General features: G+C 42.8%; 1 protein-coding gene across 1 annotated transcript in view; it reads left to right on the top strand.

The window, feature by feature from the left end:
* slc25a13 (solute carrier family 25 member 13) overlaps positions 1 to 20,392 on the top strand; it is a 35,528-nt gene that overhangs the window by 10,137 nt on the left and 4,999 nt on the right. The window contains exons 6-14 of the mRNA XM_030788520.1: positions 2,395 to 2,541; positions 5,099 to 5,237; positions 7,459 to 7,552; positions 8,444 to 8,528; positions 10,868 to 10,952; positions 11,551 to 11,709; positions 13,201 to 13,253; positions 13,590 to 13,670; positions 17,843 to 17,983. Of these exons, the coding sequence (XP_030644380.1) occupies positions 2,395 to 2,541; positions 5,099 to 5,237; positions 7,459 to 7,552; positions 8,444 to 8,528; positions 10,868 to 10,952; positions 11,551 to 11,709; positions 13,201 to 13,253; positions 13,590 to 13,670; positions 17,843 to 17,983 (984 nt within the window). The remainder of the gene's footprint in view (positions 1 to 2,394; positions 2,542 to 5,098; positions 5,238 to 7,458; positions 7,553 to 8,443; positions 8,529 to 10,867; positions 10,953 to 11,550; positions 11,710 to 13,200; positions 13,254 to 13,589; positions 13,671 to 17,842; positions 17,984 to 20,392) is intronic.

Consider the following 20,392-nt stretch of genomic DNA (forward strand, 5'->3'; position numbering starts at 1 on the left):
TGAATCCAAGGACAATTAAAGTAACAATAAATGCTGTAACAGTTTCAGTACTGGTCTTTGGAGATTCAGCTCTTTTCCCCAAATAAAAACCATGTCTCTAAAACACTCACAGTTGCAATAATTCAGGGTTTTAAGAGCTTAAAGCTGTAAACTGTGAGGTTTTAGATCCACAATTGTTGTGCAGTTCCATGTGGTTGTGGCTCTCCTAGCCCTGCCTGATGGAATCCAGCTCCTGCTCTGCCATTAATTCTTCCTTTTGTTTGTTTTCTTCTTCTCAGTTTTTCCCTCTGTTTACTGCACGGTCTTATCAAGATATTAACTATTGGAGTCACATAATTGTTGTTGTTTTATTACGGTTATTATTATTATTGACACTGCAACAGTTGTATGCAAGAGCTGTACTCTCATTCATTTGTATGATCTGTAACAACGGATGGATTCAGTGAAACGTAGATTAAACAAAACAAAACAAAAAACAATTTTGTACAAGCTACTGTGCAGCTCTGGTTTGTCCTTTTTCTGTTTCTATTATAACGACCCGTAGTGGGACACAAATTAACGATCTCAGAAATGTTTGTGATAGACAATCCGTGGTTCAGCTCTGTCACGCACTGTGTGTGACGCTCCCCTTCGGTCAGGAAAGAGGCAGGTCTGTTGGCATATTGAACATTACATAGGAAGCTAAGTTGCTACACTGAAACAAACTACTAAAAGCAACAGTATCTTACCATTTTGGCGTGTTGCCGTCACCTGTGTATTTTATCTTAGTGAGAATATATAATGTTGTTTACATGACAATGAAATTACATTGTTTTCCGTCAAATTATGTTAACCCGTGACCCAGTGCTGAGTTTGTGATGTTAGAGGTAGAGCACATAGTTGTGACTGCCAGGTTACAATTTTGTCTACGATTTATTGTCTTCGTCTTTCGATGCATTTTATACATATAGAAGTATATAGTGTGACTGGAAGAAGCGTTTGACTTTGAGAAGCAAGAGACTGTCAGATATAAGAGCGAAGTAACTTGCAGCCTACTCGTCTCTTGTACATGCCTTCATATCCCGTAACTCAGGTGCAACATGTTCACATTAGTTCACATTGCGTAGCTAATGTTTCATGCTCTTTCAACGTTTATACGGCCTATCAAAATAAGCTGCCTTCGTAAAATGAACCAAAGGATCCTTGACTAGCTAGCTATAACTAGCTTCTAACGGAATTACTCGGGAATAAAATCACATTACTGCATAACTAGACATGTTGAAGTCCAGAGCTGTCCGTCGACACGAGAGTATCTCAACAGTGATTAAAAATTGTATGATAAATACTGATTCCAGCGCCGCACTGTAGAAGATGTAGCCTATGAACTTGAAATTAATTTAACTGTATCGAGACAACCTTCAGGCCTGCTTGCAGTCGACGAAGATGCTCTGATGGCAGAGTAGTCGGAGAGAAATGGACGTCACATGTAGGACACCCACTTTCATGCATTCTTGTTTTTGACGGGTAACTTATTCTTTTTTTTTCACCTCAAAATGATCACACAAGTTAATTATACCTCTTTGCCAAAACAGTAAAGCCTTCAGTGTGTGAGCAGAAAACAATCGTCACTTTAATGTGGAATGGAGCTACACAAGGAGACACAAACAGAGACGCGCATTCATCTTACCCCAACTCGATCGCTTATGTTTTCAGTGCATTTCAGCCTGTATTAGAGTCGTGAGGTATTAAAGGCTGGAGCCAGTGCAAATTGATTGTATAATTGCGGGATGCGGCATCTTGATTAGCTTTCTCCTTCACAGTGGCTAGTTTAGTATCAAACAAACATTAAAGGTAACTGTCTCGGAGAAACAGACTGATATTTAACATGTGATGTCAGTGGTGAGGCGATTTGTGGATCACCTTTGCCTGATACCAGGATATTTCTTTTTAATACTGCACTCAGCATAGATTAAAAGACTGCAACAACATCTGACCTTTAGGCTACTCTTTGTGTCTGACAGGAAAATACTGAGGTTCTTGTGACACAAAGCAGTAACATAGTAAAGCAAAAATTGACCCTTTCTCCCAAATGCAGTCCTCAAATGGAGCTGATATGTCTGTCAATTTCTTTAAAATAATCCTGTGCTACATGTACTGTGAGCACATTTCATTCATGAGGTGAAATAGTGTATTTTTGAATTTTCAAGATGTGTGTGAATGTTTTAAATGAAATCCTGAATGTGCGCTATTATATCTTTTAACATCTAAATCTCTCTTAATAAGTCTAAATGATTCTAGTCACTGATTTACCTTAGCATTGATTGGTTCAATGCAGAAACACTTACAGACAAAAGTAAATCCCGTAGTATAATTTGTACCAAACACCTGTATGTGTGTGACTTTGAATTTGCACAGGAGATGCAGCTGGAGCATGCCCGACAGGCCTTTCTGCAAAGGGACAAGGCAAAGACTGGCACCATCACTGCACTCGATTTCAGGGACATCATGGTGACCATACGACCACACATGCTAACGCCGTTTGTGGAGGAGTGCTTGGTTGCTGTGAGTTTTTTTTTCTTCTTCTTCTTCTTTCTCTTTTTTGTCTTGCTTGTTTGTTTGTTTGTTTGTTTTTTTTACCCCATGTTTTAACTCATTTGATTATCAAACATGTAGTTTTAGAAATAGCTCCAAACAAGCAATGCGGCTATATTAATTTATTTCTTGAAAGGCTGTACGATGTGTATGGCCTTGTGTGTATTTACATAGCTGTAATATGTAGAAGTTTGTCAGTAATTTGACGTGATGTAGCATTGTATGAATGTTTTCCTAGTTGTAGTGCATAGAATATATGAATATGTGCTTTGCCGTAGTGTATAGAATATATGAATATGTGCTTTGTCGTAGTGTGTAGAATATATGAATATGTGCTTTGCCGTAGTGTATAGAATATATGAATGTGTGCTTTGCCGTAGTGTGTAGAATATATGAATATGTGCTTTGCCGTAGTGTATAGAATATATGAATGTGTGCTTTGCCGTAGTGTGTAGAATATATGAATGTGTGCTTTGTGGTAGTGTATAGAATATATGAATATGTGCTTTGTGGTAGTTTGTAGAATATATGAATGTGTGCTTTGTGGTAGTGTGTAGAGTATATGAATATGTGCTTTGTGGTAGTGTGTAGAATATATGAATATGTGCTTTGTGGTAGTGTGTAGAGTATATGAATGTGTGCTTTGTGGTAGTGTGTAGAGTATATGAATGTGTGCTTTGTGGTAGTGTGTAGAGTATATGAATGTGTGCTTTGTGGTAGTGTGTAGAGTATATGAATATGTGCTTTGTGGTAGTGTGTAGAATATATGAATATGTGCTTTGTGGTAGTGTGTAGAATATATGAATATGTGCTTTGTGGTAGTTTGTAGAATATATGAATGTGTGCTTTGTGGTAGTGTGTAGAGTATATGAATGTGTGCTTTGTGGTAGTGTGTAGAATATATGAATATGTGCTTTGCCGTAGTGTGTAGAGTATATGAATGTGTGCTTTGTGGTAGTGTGTAGAGTATATGAATATGTGCTTTGTGGTAGTGTGTAGAGTATATGAATATGTGCTTTGTGGTAGTGTGTAGAATATATGAATGTGTGCTTTGTGGTAGTGTGTAGAATATATGAATGTGTGCTTTGTGGTAGTGTGTAGAGTATATGAATGTGTGCTTTGTGGTAGTGTGTAGAGTATATGAATATGTGCTTTGTGGTAGTGTGTAGAATATATGAATGTGTGCTTTGTGGTAGTGTATAGAATATATGAATGTGTGCTTTGTGGTAGTGTGTAGAATATATGAATATGTGCTTTGCCGTAGTGTGTAGAGTATATGAATGTGTGCTTTGTGGTAGTGTGTAGAGTATATGAATATGTGCTTTGTGGTAGTGTGTAGAATATATGAATATGTGCTTTGTGGTAGTGTGTAGAGTATATGAATGTGTGCTTTGTGGTAGTGTGTAGAGTATATGAATGTGTGCTTTGTGGTAGTGTGTAGAGTATATGAATGTGTGCTTTGTGGTAGTGTGTAGAGTATATGAATGTGAGCTTTGCGCTAGTGTGTAGAACTGTGTGTAAAACTGCAGTCATGAAAATGTCTGACAGATTTCAACATTTTCTTTACATTATACACCAGATAAAACCATGGGGTTTCTTGGAGCTATTTGTAAACATTAATTCTCAAAGCTATTAGAAATAAAGGCAATGAGCTTATCAAGCCTAGTTCATACACATTCTCCTCATTTGGATGAGGCTGAAGGAAAACTGATATGTGAAATGTCCCCTTTCTACATGGATTGTGTTGTTCACACCAGTAGTTTATCCCTTTTCCAGGACATGTCTATGCTGGGAAATGTATAAATGCTTTCCACCCTGTCCATGCTGCCTTTTTTTGATCATATATGCTCTAATAAGGGGAACCTCAGAACATTTCTTTCTTTTTGTGGCTTGGGTTCCACATTACTGTTTCTGCAAAGCACACAGCGCCATCTAGTGAAAGGGAATGTCTTTGTCTACTTCCCCACCCCCAACCAGCAAGAGTAACCCAACCAAAACAGAGATTCATCCAAACATGCAGTAAAATATCTGATTTCTCCAGTGAGTGAGGAATGCTGACATGAAAAAAAAAACATTGACTAAGATCAAATTTTCATCAATTTTAGCGTTCGGTTGAAATAAAGATGCGTTCTGTCTTCTGTTTTGATCATGGGAAAAATTGTAGGCAGGAGGAAGTTTTGCCGTGAGAGTTGCATGCCGCTCTTGGAGGCTATTTAAAGATTAGCCTCATCCTATTTTTCTCCTTTATACATCCCACTTCTCATAAAACATCTTAATTAAAACAGCCCTCAAGCTGAGATCCTTACTAGTGGTTCTCCAAATGTAATTCAACACATGTATTTATTTAGAGCTCTGTGGGGGTGGGATGGTTATGCTGCTATAGACTGGTAGTTGTCTGTTGAGTTCCAGAAGAATCTTCTGCCATTTTGCTGCTATACCCCTTTTGCTCACCATAAAATTATGTATGTTTATATTTGAATGTAAATGTTTGTGTGTGTCTGTGTGTGTTGGTTTTCTTTGGCCTCAGGCTGCTGGTGGCAGTACGTCGCACCAGGTCAGCTTCTCCTATTTTAATGGTTTTAATTCTCTGCTCAACAACATGGAGCTCATTAGGAAGATCTACACTACCATGGCAGGCCATCGCAGAGATGTGGAAGTCACTAAAGGTCGGTGTTTTTTTTGTTTGGTTTTTTTTTTTTACCTGTTTTGTTTTATATTTTTTTCCTACCTCTTCTTACTGGGCGGTCTTAGATTTGTACCGAAAGATCCGCATTTTGCGTCCCACAAAGGTTAACTAATGATATCTGTCTGTTCTATCTTACAAGTCTATGATGCGTCCTCACAACGCTAGTAACCTCTGCTCTAGCCATATATAGGATCCTCAGCGGTTTGTGTATGTTAAACTGAAGAGGAGATATACCAAAAATATAAGAAAAATTTACACTATGTCCATACACTAACAGATGTCACCCACCTCATGGAAGCTTAAGCCAGGAGCTTAAAGGAATTTCTGCTAATTGCTTTCTCCTGCTTAACTTGCTTGTCCAGAAAGAAAAAAAAAATTCACATTAGAAAGAGTCTGTGAAACAAAGCCTTGTCGAAAATTCCTCAGGCCCTGGCTCCCCTGGCTGCGTGGCCATCTGCTGACCTGTGAAAACCACCCTCCCTCCCAGTCTGGCTGCTCAGTAACTCTGGCTCTCTAAAGCACAGCCTCTCATACACACACCCTACAAGTGATGCTATCAGCCCCATTCGGGGGGGGGGGCTTGTGTTCCCCGAACCTTTCCCACCGAGGCTGTGCACCGTCATTAGGCTCCGTAGGGACCCCTGTGTGCAAATTTCCACGTCTCCTTCTTTCGCTGACCCTCGGCTGATTGGTTCCTTATGTTGTGAGTGGCGCGACAGTGGTCCAGTGCATCCGTGCGGTGGACACCACCCAACACCTGGAAGGAGGGGGGGGGAGTGGAGGAGAGCTTGTTAGCCAATTTGTACTCACAAAAGTCTGAGAAGCTTACAGGTCAATCTCAGATCTACAGTTGTTTTGCGGTAGTTTGTTTCAGTTGTTATCTCTCCACCAAATTTCGACCTCCCTCAGCCGTTGTTGAAACGTCTTCCAAGCTACCGCTCCTTGGCTAACTTTGTTGTAACGTAAACAAAGGTGAAGTGACAGTGCAAACCTCCAGCTGCCAAATTCTTAAAGCCTCTTAAAAGCCATCAGGATGGTCACTTATTTAAACATTTCATGTCAGATCTGCACGTGAGGTCCTCAGACAGTATACTGAAACAAGCGCGTGGATAGCTAGCTACCAAGGGCTAGCTTGAAAAGGTTTTTTTAAATTGTAGCACAGTTTTAAGATTAACCAGTACTCTGATTAAAATAGCTCGCAAACGTGACAAGCTCGAGTCATTCACGCTAGCTGTTTAATGACACAACAAAATGTTTTCTCTCTGTACTTTCTCTCGCAGCACCATGTGCAACCCAGTAACTGAATTCTCTTGCCGTAGGAAGTAGCTTGTCTGAGAAAATGATAGTTAACTGACTGGACAACATTTCAGACAGTCAGTCCAAAGCGGAGTTTAACAGAAGGTGTGTTGTAGTCCTTCTCAGTAATCCTGAGTTTCCATGCACCAAAATCAATAACAGAAGTCTTTTCTGTCAATGTCGATTCATTTCTCAGTTTTCGGGGGGGGGGGGGGGTTGGGTAATGCTCTGGCTACGTAAGTTAACTATAAATTTGTGTAGCTTATACAGGTAGAAGTTATTGAGCAGAAGTTATTTTTACATACATTGATAGAATATGTGTGTTTAAGGGAAATGGGAAGCGACAGGTGTCCAGTGTGTTTTGTGATTCCAGTTGACTTAACTCTAGACAGCGTGTTAAATGTTTGAGGTAAACTGAGCTCTGCCTTATTGAATAGGGCTGCTTGGGAGCACAGTGTAAGAACACATGCTACTCTTAAAAGAATGGTCACTTTATACCACTGCTATGGAAATCCCACAGTAAACCAGCCTGGGTTCATCCCATTCATTACCTCTGAACACTTAACCTAAACACGGCCCCGTCATTTAATCCGTTATGCTACTTAAATATTGAAGAGAACATATCTCTGCAGGACAGATGTGAAAGAACAGTTATTTCTTAAGCTGAGAAATGCATGTGTATTTGAATGTGTCACTGAGGCTTTTAATACCGATACTGAAGTTAGGAAAAGTTTGTTTGTAGTGTTTACAGTGACAGCCTCTTTCTGTCTCTCACTATAGCTTTCTCTCCCTCTCTCCCTCTCTCACTCTCTCTCTCTCTCTGTCTCTCTCTCTCTCTCGCTCTCGCTCTCGCTCTCTCTCTCTCTCTCTCTGCCTCTGCCCTTTGCCTCTTCTGTCCTCTGCAGAGGAGTTCATCATCGCTGCCCAGAAGTTTGGTCAGGTGACTCCTATGGAGGTAGACATTCTGTTCCAGCTGGCTGACCTGTCTGAGCCGCGAGGGTGAGTCACCACGACGACAAGGGTTTGCTGAGTCATTGTCTAAGAGCCTGGTTGAGTCCTCGTAGCACTCAGCTTTGGAGAGGAGAGTTCAGGACCAAGGCGCAGCAAGCTACAGCACTGCCTTTGTGCCATGTGCTATTTCAGGGGCCACTTGTTGCTTGCTTTCAAGTTCAAAAAAAAAAAGAAAAAAAAAAAAAGGAGAGAAAGAAAGAAAAATACTCTACTCGACTCTGCTGTAATTTTACTTTGCTTGTTCTTTCCCTTGGGTTACATACACTTTCATGTTGCTGGAGAAACAGTACTCTCTACATCTCTTTAATCTCTAGCATTACGTTGTTTTTCGGCCCATTATTTTTTTGTGTTAGTATGGCCACTACTGCTGCTTTTTTATCGGTTTTTATGTTTTTGTCTGAGAGTACGTCTCCAAAAGGCTGTGGCCCCCAGAGTACATTTGTAATTTTCGATCAGAATAAAAAAAAAAATTTTTTTTTTTGAAACATAAACTCAACGTGTCTAGGAGACGGGAACACATTACATGTGGAGGGCAGCGTCGTAATCCGTGCCTCTGTGGTTCTTATGTAGCTGGGTTCTAGACCTGTTTCTTGACATGGTCTTACTGTCGTAATAACTCCTCTCTCTCTTTGAGATATGAGATGTAAGAAATGATTGCACCAGAATTTAGGTATTGCGGTTAGCCCTTCCATTCTTTAAACATTTTGCACTGAAAGACACATGGCGATAAATACAAAGGGCGCTGACAATTTTTTTTGATATGTAAAATATTTTGAATTGAAATTTGAAAAGAGAAACAGGGTCTGTCTCTGATTATACTCAATAACTGAGTCAGGAAAGAGGATGAGCTGTTTTTTTTTTCTGTTGGTCTGTCCATAGACGTGTTAGTTTGGTGGACATCGAGAAGATTGCACCTTTGGAAGAAGGAGCTCTCCCTTACAACTTGGCTGAAGTCCAGAGACAGGTAAGAGGTTCTAATATGAAACCATTCGCAGACACAGCTGTCGCTTAATTTGAGTGTAAAGCATAAGAACATTTTGTTTGTTCCGAGTGACTATATGTCATACGAACAGTTACTCACAAACCATATTTCTTATTTCATTACGTGACTAAGTTTCTTTTGCAATCTACTGTACAAGTCAGAAATTCCACTCCAATTTCCTCAGCATTTACAAGTTGACAAATCAGTTCTGTTTTCCAAAACAACATTAATTCATTTTTGACTATCTTCCAAAGAGGCATAGTCACAATGAATTGAATTTTTATCTAGAATCAGACCAATACAGTTTAAAGCAAACATTTGCAACTACGGATCTCTAATATGTCTTCCTTATTTCTAAGGTTATTTTTGTGAAATTAATACACAGTATTACTATATTAAGTTCAGTGTCTCATGAGCAAAGTCAGTTTACTAACAGCTGGGTTGTAGATTACAGAGCAGTACAGAACAGTGTAACAGTATTCACTGCCTAAACAAAACGGTTGATAATAATGTTAAAAAGTAGTCCATTCACCCTGAGCTTCATCTTTTAAAAATAAGAATATTATCCCATTTATTTTTATAATGAAATGTCTTCAAAAATTTCAATTACAAAGACTGAAGCGCTCATAATTCCATTTCAGAATTCAGTTTGAAATATCTGAATTCCAAACTAAGCATTCCAGCAGGAAGTAATAAGTTCCACTTGAAATAGAATTACCCTGTGAAATTAGCTTTCATTGGTATAGACACCGAACCTGCCACTGTGACAGTAAATTACCCTAGAGAGATATATTTTAGTCTGAAAAATGAGTGCCAAACATAGATTTGAAAGAATTCATCGTAGCTTTGGTCTCAAGTATACAACACTTGCATATTCTTTTCTGCCTCTTTTTTTTTTCGTTCTTTTTCTTGTTATTATTAACTAATGAAGTATAGTGAATAATAACAGTTTGGTTTTCTATTCCAAGCTCTAGATCAGGCAAAACCAAGTAGTTATGGAATAAAAATTATCAGTTGGTCTGTTCTGTAATTTAAACACCACATTTACAGCCTTTACTTTGTATTGTTAAGTTGGTTTGGCTCTTGTAATGAAGAGAGGAAATATCTGCATCCCTTCTTAGGTCCAGAATTCATATTTAAAAAGCTGTAAATGAAATGCAAGTACAGCAGTCAAGGAAAATTATCACTCTCCAATGTGCAATTCGGGGGAAATGAAAACAGACCAAAAGGATTTTGGAAAAAAAAAAAAAAAACACTGACAGGAGAAACGAGAGAGAAAGAAAAAGAGAGAAAGCCTAGATGTTCCTTTTCATTTTGTGTCAGAAGCTCCACTTCCAGAGGCGTGAGAGGTTGAGTTGTTCCTCCAGGCCAGGCCGTGCGGAGCAAGGGCCCCGAGTAGAGACGCCAGTCCCACCACAATGATCTGCTTTTGGGCTGTGGTCTGGCCTCATGGGCTGCTGGCCAGATTTTCCCCCAGAACGTCCCTCTCCCCTCCTTCCCAAACACGCCAGCCCTCCTCAGGGAGGACTGAGAGGCCTCTTTAGGGGTCCTGGTGACTACCTGGTGGCGTCCTGACAGGTGGTCTCACTCCGGGGTGGACACTCCTTCCTCCTCCCCCCCATTTTCCAGCAGACGGGCAGTCAGGGCGACAGGTACCGGTGGCGGGGAATGCAAAATGGAATGCTTGGGTGGTTTCTCCTAAGGCTTTTGCAGTGTGAATCATGTGGTTGTGGCAAGGTCTGGGGAAGTGTTTGGAACAGGGCTCTGGGGTCATCTTCTCGGCTTTGCTGTACTAACAGACACTCTCCTGATTTTCGCTCTCACTAACGGGAGAAGACGCGGAGCCAAACCCGATCGAACTCTAAACTATGCCTGCGTTTTATAATGAAACGTTTGGGAATCTGTACAGAAGTGTGGCTGATGTTACCGTTTTTAGTCTGTGCATGTCTTAATAAAATCTTCACATCAGTCGGGATTTTCACCCGGTGAAAGTTTAACGTTAATGTGACACAGCTCTGACACGATGTCATCGACTTCAGTATGATTCCCATTGGTTAAAATCTTGATCAACTTAAATCTGTATTAAAATTAACAGTATCCACCCTGAGTTACTAAGCATGTTAAGAGTGTAAGTTGTTGAAGTGCTAAACACATTTAGAATACTTCCCTCACATTGAAGACTGATTTTGGTGTCTCGTTTGGAGAGTCTCAAGAGGCATAATCATGTAACCACTGACAAGAAATGTTTTATCTGAGATCTCCCTTTCCCCCCCCCCCCATATCTCTCTTTCCCTCTCTTTCTCTGTCTACTCTGTAAGTAGCAGTCTGGAGGAGATGTCTCTCGCTCCATTCTCATCCAGATAGCGGAGTCAGCCTACAGGTTCACCCTGGGCTCGGTGGCTGGAGGTGAGTCTGTCATGGATCACTGTGCCCCTCCCCTTTTACCTGCCCCCTCCTGTCCCTTCCTCAGCATAGGAAAAAAAAAACCCTCACAAAACAAAGGCTGCCCTATTACATTTTTGAAAGGGTTGGGGGGGGGGGGGGTTCCTCTTGCTTAAAGAGGAGTGAAGGTTTTGTGCCATGGGAACCTTTGCTGTGGATTCTTTCTGGGCTGTCAGTGATCAGAGGTGAGTTGTTTTTTTTGTTTTTTTTTTAAAGAGGTGGTGCCTAGGCCTGCGTTTGGCTCCAGACTGGCTCTCGCAGAAGAGACAGGTTAATGAGGAGGTAGCGCCCGAACCATTTGCTCTTTAATTAAGCCTGTCGGCACAATGCCCCCCCTCCTTTGGTGTCCGGCAAAAGTTGTCAGATGAGACGTAACTGAAGAGGCTGAAATATCGTGACTTTTTTTTCATAGTGGCTCTTCATGTCCCTTACCCACACTCACCGAAGTCACACACACACACACACACACACACACATAAATGCCTTCTTCACTTGAAGGTTATTGAATGTTATTGAAACATCTTTAATGTCCTTCTCCTCTGTCTCCTCCTTTTCTGTTCAGCTGTGGGAGCCACGGCAGTGTACCCCATTGACCTGGTGAAGACTCGCATGCAGAACCAGAGGTCGACGGGTTCCTTTGTGGGCGAGTTGATGTATAAGAACAGCTTTGACTGCTTTAAGAAAGTTGTACGCTACGAGGGCTTTTTCGGCCTTTACCGAGGTCAGTTCCCTTGGGGTGCGGGCGGCTGGTCAGAGACCAGTCTGACAAAGGAGCTTTTTCAGGTGGGCAAGGGCGGGTCAACCCAGCTGCTGACCTGCCTGCTTTGAAGAGATTAAGGCTACCTGAGTGGCTTTAGGGGACAAAGCACATTACACGAAAGGACACATAGCGGCACAGATACTTCACAAAGAGGAATGTGAAGGTACCATCTAGGCCTCTCCAGTGTTCTGGGAGTATGCACTGTGAGGGGGGGGGGGTACACTCTATTGTGTAAAGAAATTCCAAATCCAATTACATTTTGGGATCCAAATTTTGATTGTCAGCTTTTACTTCTGCATGATTTCAGTTTAAGACAATTATCCTGCTCTGTCTGTCACAGAGCTAACGAAACAAACATTTAAAATTGTTCATGTGATTTTTTTTTGTATCGGGTAAGAGAAACTCTGGCTGGTCTTTAGGAGTGGGAGGAACAATCCTACGGACGCTTTTTTTTTCAAACAAGTCTGTTTTCGGTGAAATACAAAAACATTGTTAAGCACTTGATTATTAAGTCGCCCAGTCCCTCATATTTTTGATGGGTTACAGATCTTCTCTTCAAGTTTCGACTCTTGGCAGACATTATAAAGACATTATCAAATCAGATATAGACCGTCATCGGGTTAACGAATGATGAATGAAGTGAGGAGGTCCAAATGAAGATTTGTAGGAAAGCTTAAGTTATTATGGAAATGGGATGTGCCAAAGGTTTTTGGGGGTTCAGGATAAGCTACGCTGATTACAGCCTTGCATTTTCAACAGTCTGAACAAGCCTTAAAAGACCTTAAAAACTCGCCTGTTCGTCACTGTCTCGGGAACGTTCTGTAAACAAGTGCCAGAAGTAAACAGCAAACAGTCTTTGAGATCTACACTGAATGATCCCATTAAAGAAATGATTAGTGTGGTTTTTCCCTCCACTCATCTACAAACTTAAACCAGTTTCCTCCATTCATGCTTAATCAAATGTTTATGCTCCTGTAGTTGTGTGGCCTCTTTGGGCCCCCAGCAATACATTTGTTTGTTACTCTTATGTTCGGGAGGGGGGGGTTTGATCACTTTCAGATTAGATTACTTTGTTTATTTTTATCCCGCTGAAGCTTTTTTTTGCTCAGTAATTGGGGTCTGTGTAAACTTTGGTTAAGCTTTTTTTTTAGGGCTGTTGTCGTTTTTGTCGTCCTTTTTTTGAAGGGCGGAAATAGATTTTTCTTTTAGTTCGTTACTCTGTTAATTTCTGTAATGTCAAAACATCCCACATCAATAGGTTTCATTAGTTTGGGGTAAAATGGAAGATTAGGTGCATCAGGCCAGGATATATATTGAGGAAATTTCTCTTGGCCACAAGTTGTGCTTCCTTGACCCACCCCCCCCCCCCCCCCCCCCCCCCCCCTCCTCCCCTCCTCCTTCTCTCCTTTCCCGTTCGCTCTCTTTTTTAATCATCTTGTTCCTTAATTATAGGTCTGGTACCACAGCTTCTGGGTGTGGCCCCCGAGAAGGCCATAAAGCTTACAGTAAGTGCTTTCTTTTACCACATAAGCTTGGCACAGATCGAGATGGAACCCCTCTCTCCTGCTCAAAGAGACACATTTCTGTCTTCTCCTACTCAGACCTCATGTACTCCCCTGGATCCCTCCATCTGTCTGCTTTAGCCTTTAACTTTTAATATAAACACGTGCACATCAAATATCAACCATAACCCACTGAAAATAATCCACTGCTTTTATTTCTGTTTAAAAACTGTGTCGTTTGGCTCTGTATGTTAATCGGATGAATGTTTTATAGGTATACATGGTGGCAATTGAGGGGCTGTTTGTCTCTGTGTTTTGTTTTGTTTGTTTTTTTTTTAGGTGAACGACTTTGTTCGAGGGAAGACAATGCAGAAGGACGGGACTGTCCCCTTGCCTTTCGAAATCCTGGCTGGAGGATGCGTGAGTAATGCTCATTACGTAACATGCTCACACATTTCTGGTGCGTGTTGTATATTTTAAACAGTTTGTGTTTTATAAGGCACCGACACGCCATAGCCCATACATCAAACCACGGGCGAGAGGTTAGTGTGAAATGTCAGCGAGCATTGAGTTATAATCCGCGCCCCGGGGCCACACTTCCCTCTGCTTTGTTGTTTGATTGAAAAGGCACCTCTGTCTCATCAGCGGTGAAAACACGTTTAAAACTCTCCGCCCCCGTCAGCCCAACCTGTAGATCACACGGCCAGGCGATGAGCCCTCACCTTACCTGTTTCCAAAGCTTTTTTCTTTTCTTTTTTTTTTTTTTTTTTTTTTTTAAGAGATTACTGACCCCTTCACGTTCTCGACCCAATCAGAAGGACCAGGGGTCGTTTGTAACGTATGATTTGTTATACGCGCTCCAGTTCGCTCTGGCACTAATGAATGGAAGGGAGGGTTCGGTGTTATTTTCTTGACTAAGTCCTTCTATGTGGACATCAGAGCATATGGTGTCTCTTTGTAAAGGGCAGACTGCGAGAGTTGCTAGAGTGTTTATGCCCTATGGCTGAGCCGTGCTGTGTGTTTTGTGAAAAAAAAAAAGGGGGGGGGGGGGGGGGTTTGTGTGTGCATGTGTTCGTGTGTGTGTGTGTGTGTGTGTGTGTGTGTCTGACCTGACCTGGGATCAGGTGTTGCACATGAGAGAGACAGACAGCCGTGCTACCTGAGAGTTTAGTCTGTTTGATCAGCGAGCTGTCAAAAGCTGACCCCCACCCTCACAACCCCCCACCCCCCCACCCTCATCCTCCACCCCACGTCTGCTCCTCCACCCCACGTCTGCCCTCGGCTCCGTGGCATCGGTACCGCGCCATGAAAGGGCTTCTTTCATTAACCCCGCCTTTTGATGCCGATTACCAAAGCGAAATGCTTTGGGAATATGCTTTTTTTTTTTTTTTTTTAATTTCTTTTAGGTGCGTACGTGTGTTTACTCCACAACCTGTCCTGCCAGACACTTGTACCGTGTAATCTGACATTCCTCTCGAGCTAACGCATACGTCGAACCCGCGAGATCCTTACCGTTGATACTCCAGCTCGAAAATTATGACGCAAAATGGACATGGAAATTTCAACCAACGTTATGGATGAAGTGCAAACAGAGCGTGTGCTTGTGCTTATGCTGTGGTGTGTGGACGTGTTTTCCCTCTCCTGCTTGCTCACTGATTTTTCTGACAGCTACTTTCATCCTCTGGTCGAACCCACCCGCCCCAACCCCCCCCCCCCCCCCCCCTCCGTGTTTGGGCTGGCGGGGCCCACTCTTCTTTTCTCACGCCTCTCCACGCGCCGTTCACTCAGAACCCTGTTTATTGACACTTCGATGATGGCAACTGAAATCTGTTTATTTGATTTGGGCGGCGGGAAGCTGAGCCGCTGATTTTTGCTCGACGAACACTCCCACTCTCACGTCTCAAGGGACAGAGAGTGAGGAGAGAGGGAGAGAGAGAGAGAGGATATATATAAATATATATATATAAATGTAAATAAGAAATAAGATATGTAGAGGCCCTTAAGGCCCTGAGATGAGTGTTCAGCTACCGCTGAGCGCCGCGGCTCCTCTTTGCTCTCCCTCTCTTCTTTTCTTTCATTTCTGCTCTCCCGTTTTTCTGTTCTCTCCGCTCTCCCTCCTTCTTTACTCCTCACCGCAAACCCTCTTCTCTCTCTCCTCTCCTCTGCCTTTCTCCTCTGCCTTGCTCCGATTGTAACTCCACTGACTTAAATCTGCGAAGGTTGCCAGGACTTAATGATTTATTTGGTAAGAACAGCATGCTTGGCTGACTGAGACGTTGGCCCGATGCTTATCAGCTAGTCTCTAGCCCTCATTTAAAGACTGGGTTACACAAAATACTTGCTCAGGCCAATGTAAAGAGCACAGGAGAGAGAGAGAGAGAGAGAGAGAAAAAAAAAAAAGAAAAGACATGGCAGAGTTACAGAGATGCTTTGTTGCTTTTTGAGTGTGAATTGGGAGAAGAAAAAAAAAAAAAAAGGACGTCATTTTAGGCCGCATTTTAAGGCTTGGAGACTTTGCGAGCCTTTGTTTTCTGTCGTGAAAGAATAGTTTTTTTGTTTTGTGTTGTTTTTGTTCGTATTTTCTTTGGTCATGTGCTTCCCACCTCCACATACTGCACGTGTAATCCCTCTTTAAGTGCACCTCTTGGCATCCGTGAATGTGTGAGTGATTCTTAATGGAGGATGCCTAATGTTTGCTTCTGGCAGTAAGCTGTTGTTTGCCTTAGTTGAATAGCGTAGACTTGGAACTTGTGTGTGCGTGTGTGCGTGTGTGCGTGTGTGTGTGTGTGTGTGTGTGTGAATGTGCGGTGGTCTCAGGGCCACCGTCCGGACAGAGTTCAGTCACACTCCTCCCGCCAGTCAACCGTGTCTGAACTACCCACCCCACACCCTCCTTTTCTGCTGCTCCCTCTCTCCTCTCTCCTCTCTCCTCCCCAGACTCCCTTTGGGGCTCACCTCACCTTGTAATTACTGAGGAATCATCAGGCGGCCACAGCTCTGTAATCAAATCACATTTCTTACACTGTCACAGTGCAGCACATGTTGCTCTAATACTGCTGTCTGTCAAAAGTAATTGTGTTCTTGTCTCCCACTAATCTGTCCTCTGTTTTTAATATTTTTTATTCTTTTTTTTTTTTTTTTAATTCCCCCCCTCTCCTTTTTTTTTTTTAAACAAATTCTTTTAAAACTCCAAACCAGTACCCCTGTTTGTTTGACTGAAAGAGCTGGCCCAAAGTCTGTCTTTCAGTGTGACCGGATTATTCGTTGCCAAACGACTTTTTAAAAGACTGCTCTCAGACTGATTCTCTAATAAACTATAAAGGATCGTTTTTCCACATAAATAGCTATTAGGTTGTAGCTTTATGTTCCTAAAGCCAAACTGCCCCCCCCCCCCCTTTTTTTTTTTTTTTTTTTTTTCTATTTGCTGCACTAATTTCCTCTGGAAGGGAAGTGTGGCCCATTCTTCACAGTGCTATTTAAAGTCTACCTTCAATGAGTTGATTATGATCTTTGCCTTCAAATATGGTAACGCTTACTAAATGGGATTTTTCAAAATGCGCACGGCTGCAAGATCCGAGCCTCATTTAATATGTTCCCGTAAGACAGACCCATTCGCAACAATTCTACATTTATATCTTAGAGAGGGGTTGAGAGGGAAAAAAGAAAAAACACAACCCCAACAACAAACAAACAGTGAGGGCCTTATTTCCAGTGGGTTGGACGAGAAGGGAAAGAAATCCATGGAAACAGATTGCCATCTAATTGCACTGTGCTGCTTTTTCTGCATGCAACCTCAGTAACCAGGAGCAACGGGAGAAAGATAGGGCAAGAGTGGCGGCAGGCAGCCAGGCTCTTAGATAAGACCAATTTATAGTTCTGCCGTAACCGCCCCAGATACTGGCAGCCCTTAAAGTGGGACCGGTTCAAAGGCTCGAACAAACTCGTCTCAACCTGCCCAGGTTTCTTTCTTTCTTTCTTTCTCTCTTTTTTTTTTTTTCTCCACCCGCTCTCCACTGTACAAGTACAAGGTTAAAGAGGTGGGTGCATTTTTTGAAAAACCCCTCAGGGGTTTTGGATTGTGAGTGATGTCGTAGGTACTGTCTGTCTGTGGCAGAACGAGCTTCTCATCCTGAAGTTTCTGAACTATTTAACTCCGGTGAAGTGTGAAGATCCAGTAACTGGGACTTACTTTGAGTTTCTCACTCAGAGCTCGGTTGAAATGACTTGTTTCCTCTCGACTTTTCCTCACGTATGACTTTCTGACTTTGGATTGCAATGACTGAAGATCTAGTAGATGTGACAGAAACCATCTCGAGTGCACGTAACAGTGCTCACATGACCTGAAAGTAGACCTGAAACATGATTTATATCTCCACACCTAATGAACTGCCCACACACGCGGGCACGCACACACACACACACACACACACACACAGAGCCATTGGTCAGATCTTCTCCTAATGATCATAGGCTCTCTGTTGTTGTACAGGGAACTGTTGCTCTAGTTACAGTGTTTATAGACTGGCCTCTATCGTTCTGAAGGCAGGAAGCACTGATATGATAGTTTATGAAGAGTGTCTGTTTCTCCATAGGCTGGTGGGTCTCAGGTGATCTTCACAAACCCTCTGGAGATCGTGAAGATTCGTCTGCAGGTTGCCGGGGAGATCACCACGGGACCTCGTGTCAGTGCCCTCTCCGTCATCCGTGACCTCGGCCTCTTCGGCCTGTACAAGGTACGATATCCGCCTGTCACGCACGCACCAGCCTCCGTCTTCCGCTCACCTTCCCTTTTGTTCATTTGTGGTTTTAACAAGACATTTATCATCAGTTTGCTATTTACTTTTCCCTACCTAGAGTAATTGTGAATGACCTCAATATACATGAGATAAAATGTGTAAAAAAAAAAAAACAACAGCTTTGCGTTAGGAGTTGTTCTGTACACCTTAATACACCTGGAAACCCCCTCTCACGATTTCGAAAAAAGCACCCCGAGCTCTCGAGCACCGCCCTCTTCAGGTCCTCGGGGACCGCCGGTTGCTTTCCCTCTGTGTGAGCCCTCCGTTTTTCTCAGGACTCCTTCTCTCGCGTCTCCGTGGCTACGGCAGCAGCAGGCTTCAACACACAAAGCCATCAGAGCTCAACAGGCACCCCGCGGACCTCCACATCAACAGCAGGGGTGACGACTCTCTGCCTGCCGATTGGGATGCTTATGCATCGCACCACGCTACGCGCGGTCGTTTTGTGCGCCGTTTCCCCCAGCGAGCCTCTCTGCTCTGTAAAAGCCCCCTCTCTTGGATGAGGGAGATGAGGGCTGGCGCATTCCTGAGGCTTGGATAGCAGGCGCTTGTGGAGAGCATGTGTTTCGGTGTAAACAACACAGAATCAGTGCCAACAAAGGCTTTGGTCATTTCCAAAATCCCTTGGGTTTCTTCTCTGACATTTCGGTGTTGTGATACATGGGGGGGAGTTAGCGGTTCATTCAGTGCCTCATTCATTCTGTCCTAGTGAAAGGTTCTTGTAAAAAAAAAAAAAAAAAAAAAAAAAAGCCCTTCTGATTGGTCATTTTCCTGCACAGAGACATGCTTATTTAATGAAATAATGCTCATACACGCTCAGTAAGATTTTACATCTGATCCCACCCACCGTCCGTGGATCAGACATAAATTAGACATAAAGTTCCAGTTGTAAGGAAATCTATGAGCTTGGCCTCTGTGACTGTGTCACAAAATGAGGATCCTGATCTACAGCACTCTTCATTATAATAAGAGACGTATAATAAACGTTATTTATGTTACCTTTCATGCCCAGTCAGGCATTTTCAGATGTTTACAGAATGAAATCAGACGAAAACTGTACAGTCCGAACACAATTTTAAAGGGAGATATTTTAACCGCAGCCTTGTCTTGGCCCGAGCTGAAGAAAATTCTGTGGCATCCAGAGTTTTACATCAGCGAGACATGTGCTTAAGGCATTACATGAGCATGCACACTTGGCCAGTGCAGAGATGTATGGTTTGATATCAGTGGTGTAGAAGACTGAATAATGTTTTTGGAAAACACATACAAGGAGAACAGCAAAGAATCCAAAATGGTGCCTCACGACACCTTAAAAGGTCACAAACTTTTTCTGATGCTGTGTGACCAAGGTCAAAAATATATATATATTTCACTGTGCTTGATGGGGCTGGAACCTTGACGAGACTGTTTCAGACAATTGATGGAGACTCTTATATTGGAATAATAGAAAGTTTATAAGGATCGGCGTCAAGTCTTGAGTCATTAACTACCTTAGCTGGGGTGCTCTCTGTGTTATGTGAAAATCTGACTGAATTCTTTCAACATTTCTATAGTCATCACTGCAGTGAGAGGTCATTTATGAGTAAATCATTGTGTTTGAAGTAGCTGTACCAGTTCAGTGCTCTCTATATGAAATCTGTCCCATTCAGTGGGTAATGGCCTGGCCAGGTCGCTATCTCCGGAGCTCACCTGTCTCCTGTCGTGGGAAAAGAGATCCCCCCCCCCTTTTTTTTTTTAAGAAAAGGGGAGGGAGGATGCACAGCGGGCGAGACACCGGCCCGTGCGTGCGTGCGTGTGTGTGTGTGTAAGAATGTCGAATCCGGTGCCTCCCCTCGTCTGTGTCTCCGGTACAGCACAATGTGCATTCACTGCAGGAGACGCGCTCCAGCCTGCTTCTCCCAGACGGGCTGGCTCCTCGGGGCCCGGCCCAGGCACAGAGCTGTCTTTGTCAGGCTAATTACCCCGCCTCTCCCTTCTACTACCACTGCTGCTCCAGGGCCTCCACAGCCAGCTCCACAACCACCAGAGCCTATGTGCGTTTCCTAATGAAGAACTATGGCTTCAGTCCATGCACTTATGCCTATACCTCTAACGCATACTTCTACCTTAACCCCAGCGACGGACTTTTTGGAGTGGGTGTTGTCGAGTTAACGCGCGCACAGAAAGGGGCAGTGGATCCAGATGTTCGCTGTTGCTCTTCTGCTAGTGTTTTTTTTTTTTTTTTTTTTCCTTCGCTAAAAGAGCCCTGCCCTCTGTCTGACTGGAGCCTGTCAAAGCAGATGAGCCACCCCACCGCCCCACCGAGACGCTGAAACAGAACGGCGGGCGATTTTTATCTGCGGCTTT

Source organism: Chanos chanos, chromosome 12 (genome assembly GCF_902362185.1).
Source record: "Chanos chanos chromosome 12, fChaCha1.1, whole genome shotgun sequence".
Taxonomy (NCBI): Eukaryota; Metazoa; Chordata; class Actinopteri; order Gonorynchiformes; family Chanidae; genus Chanos; species Chanos chanos.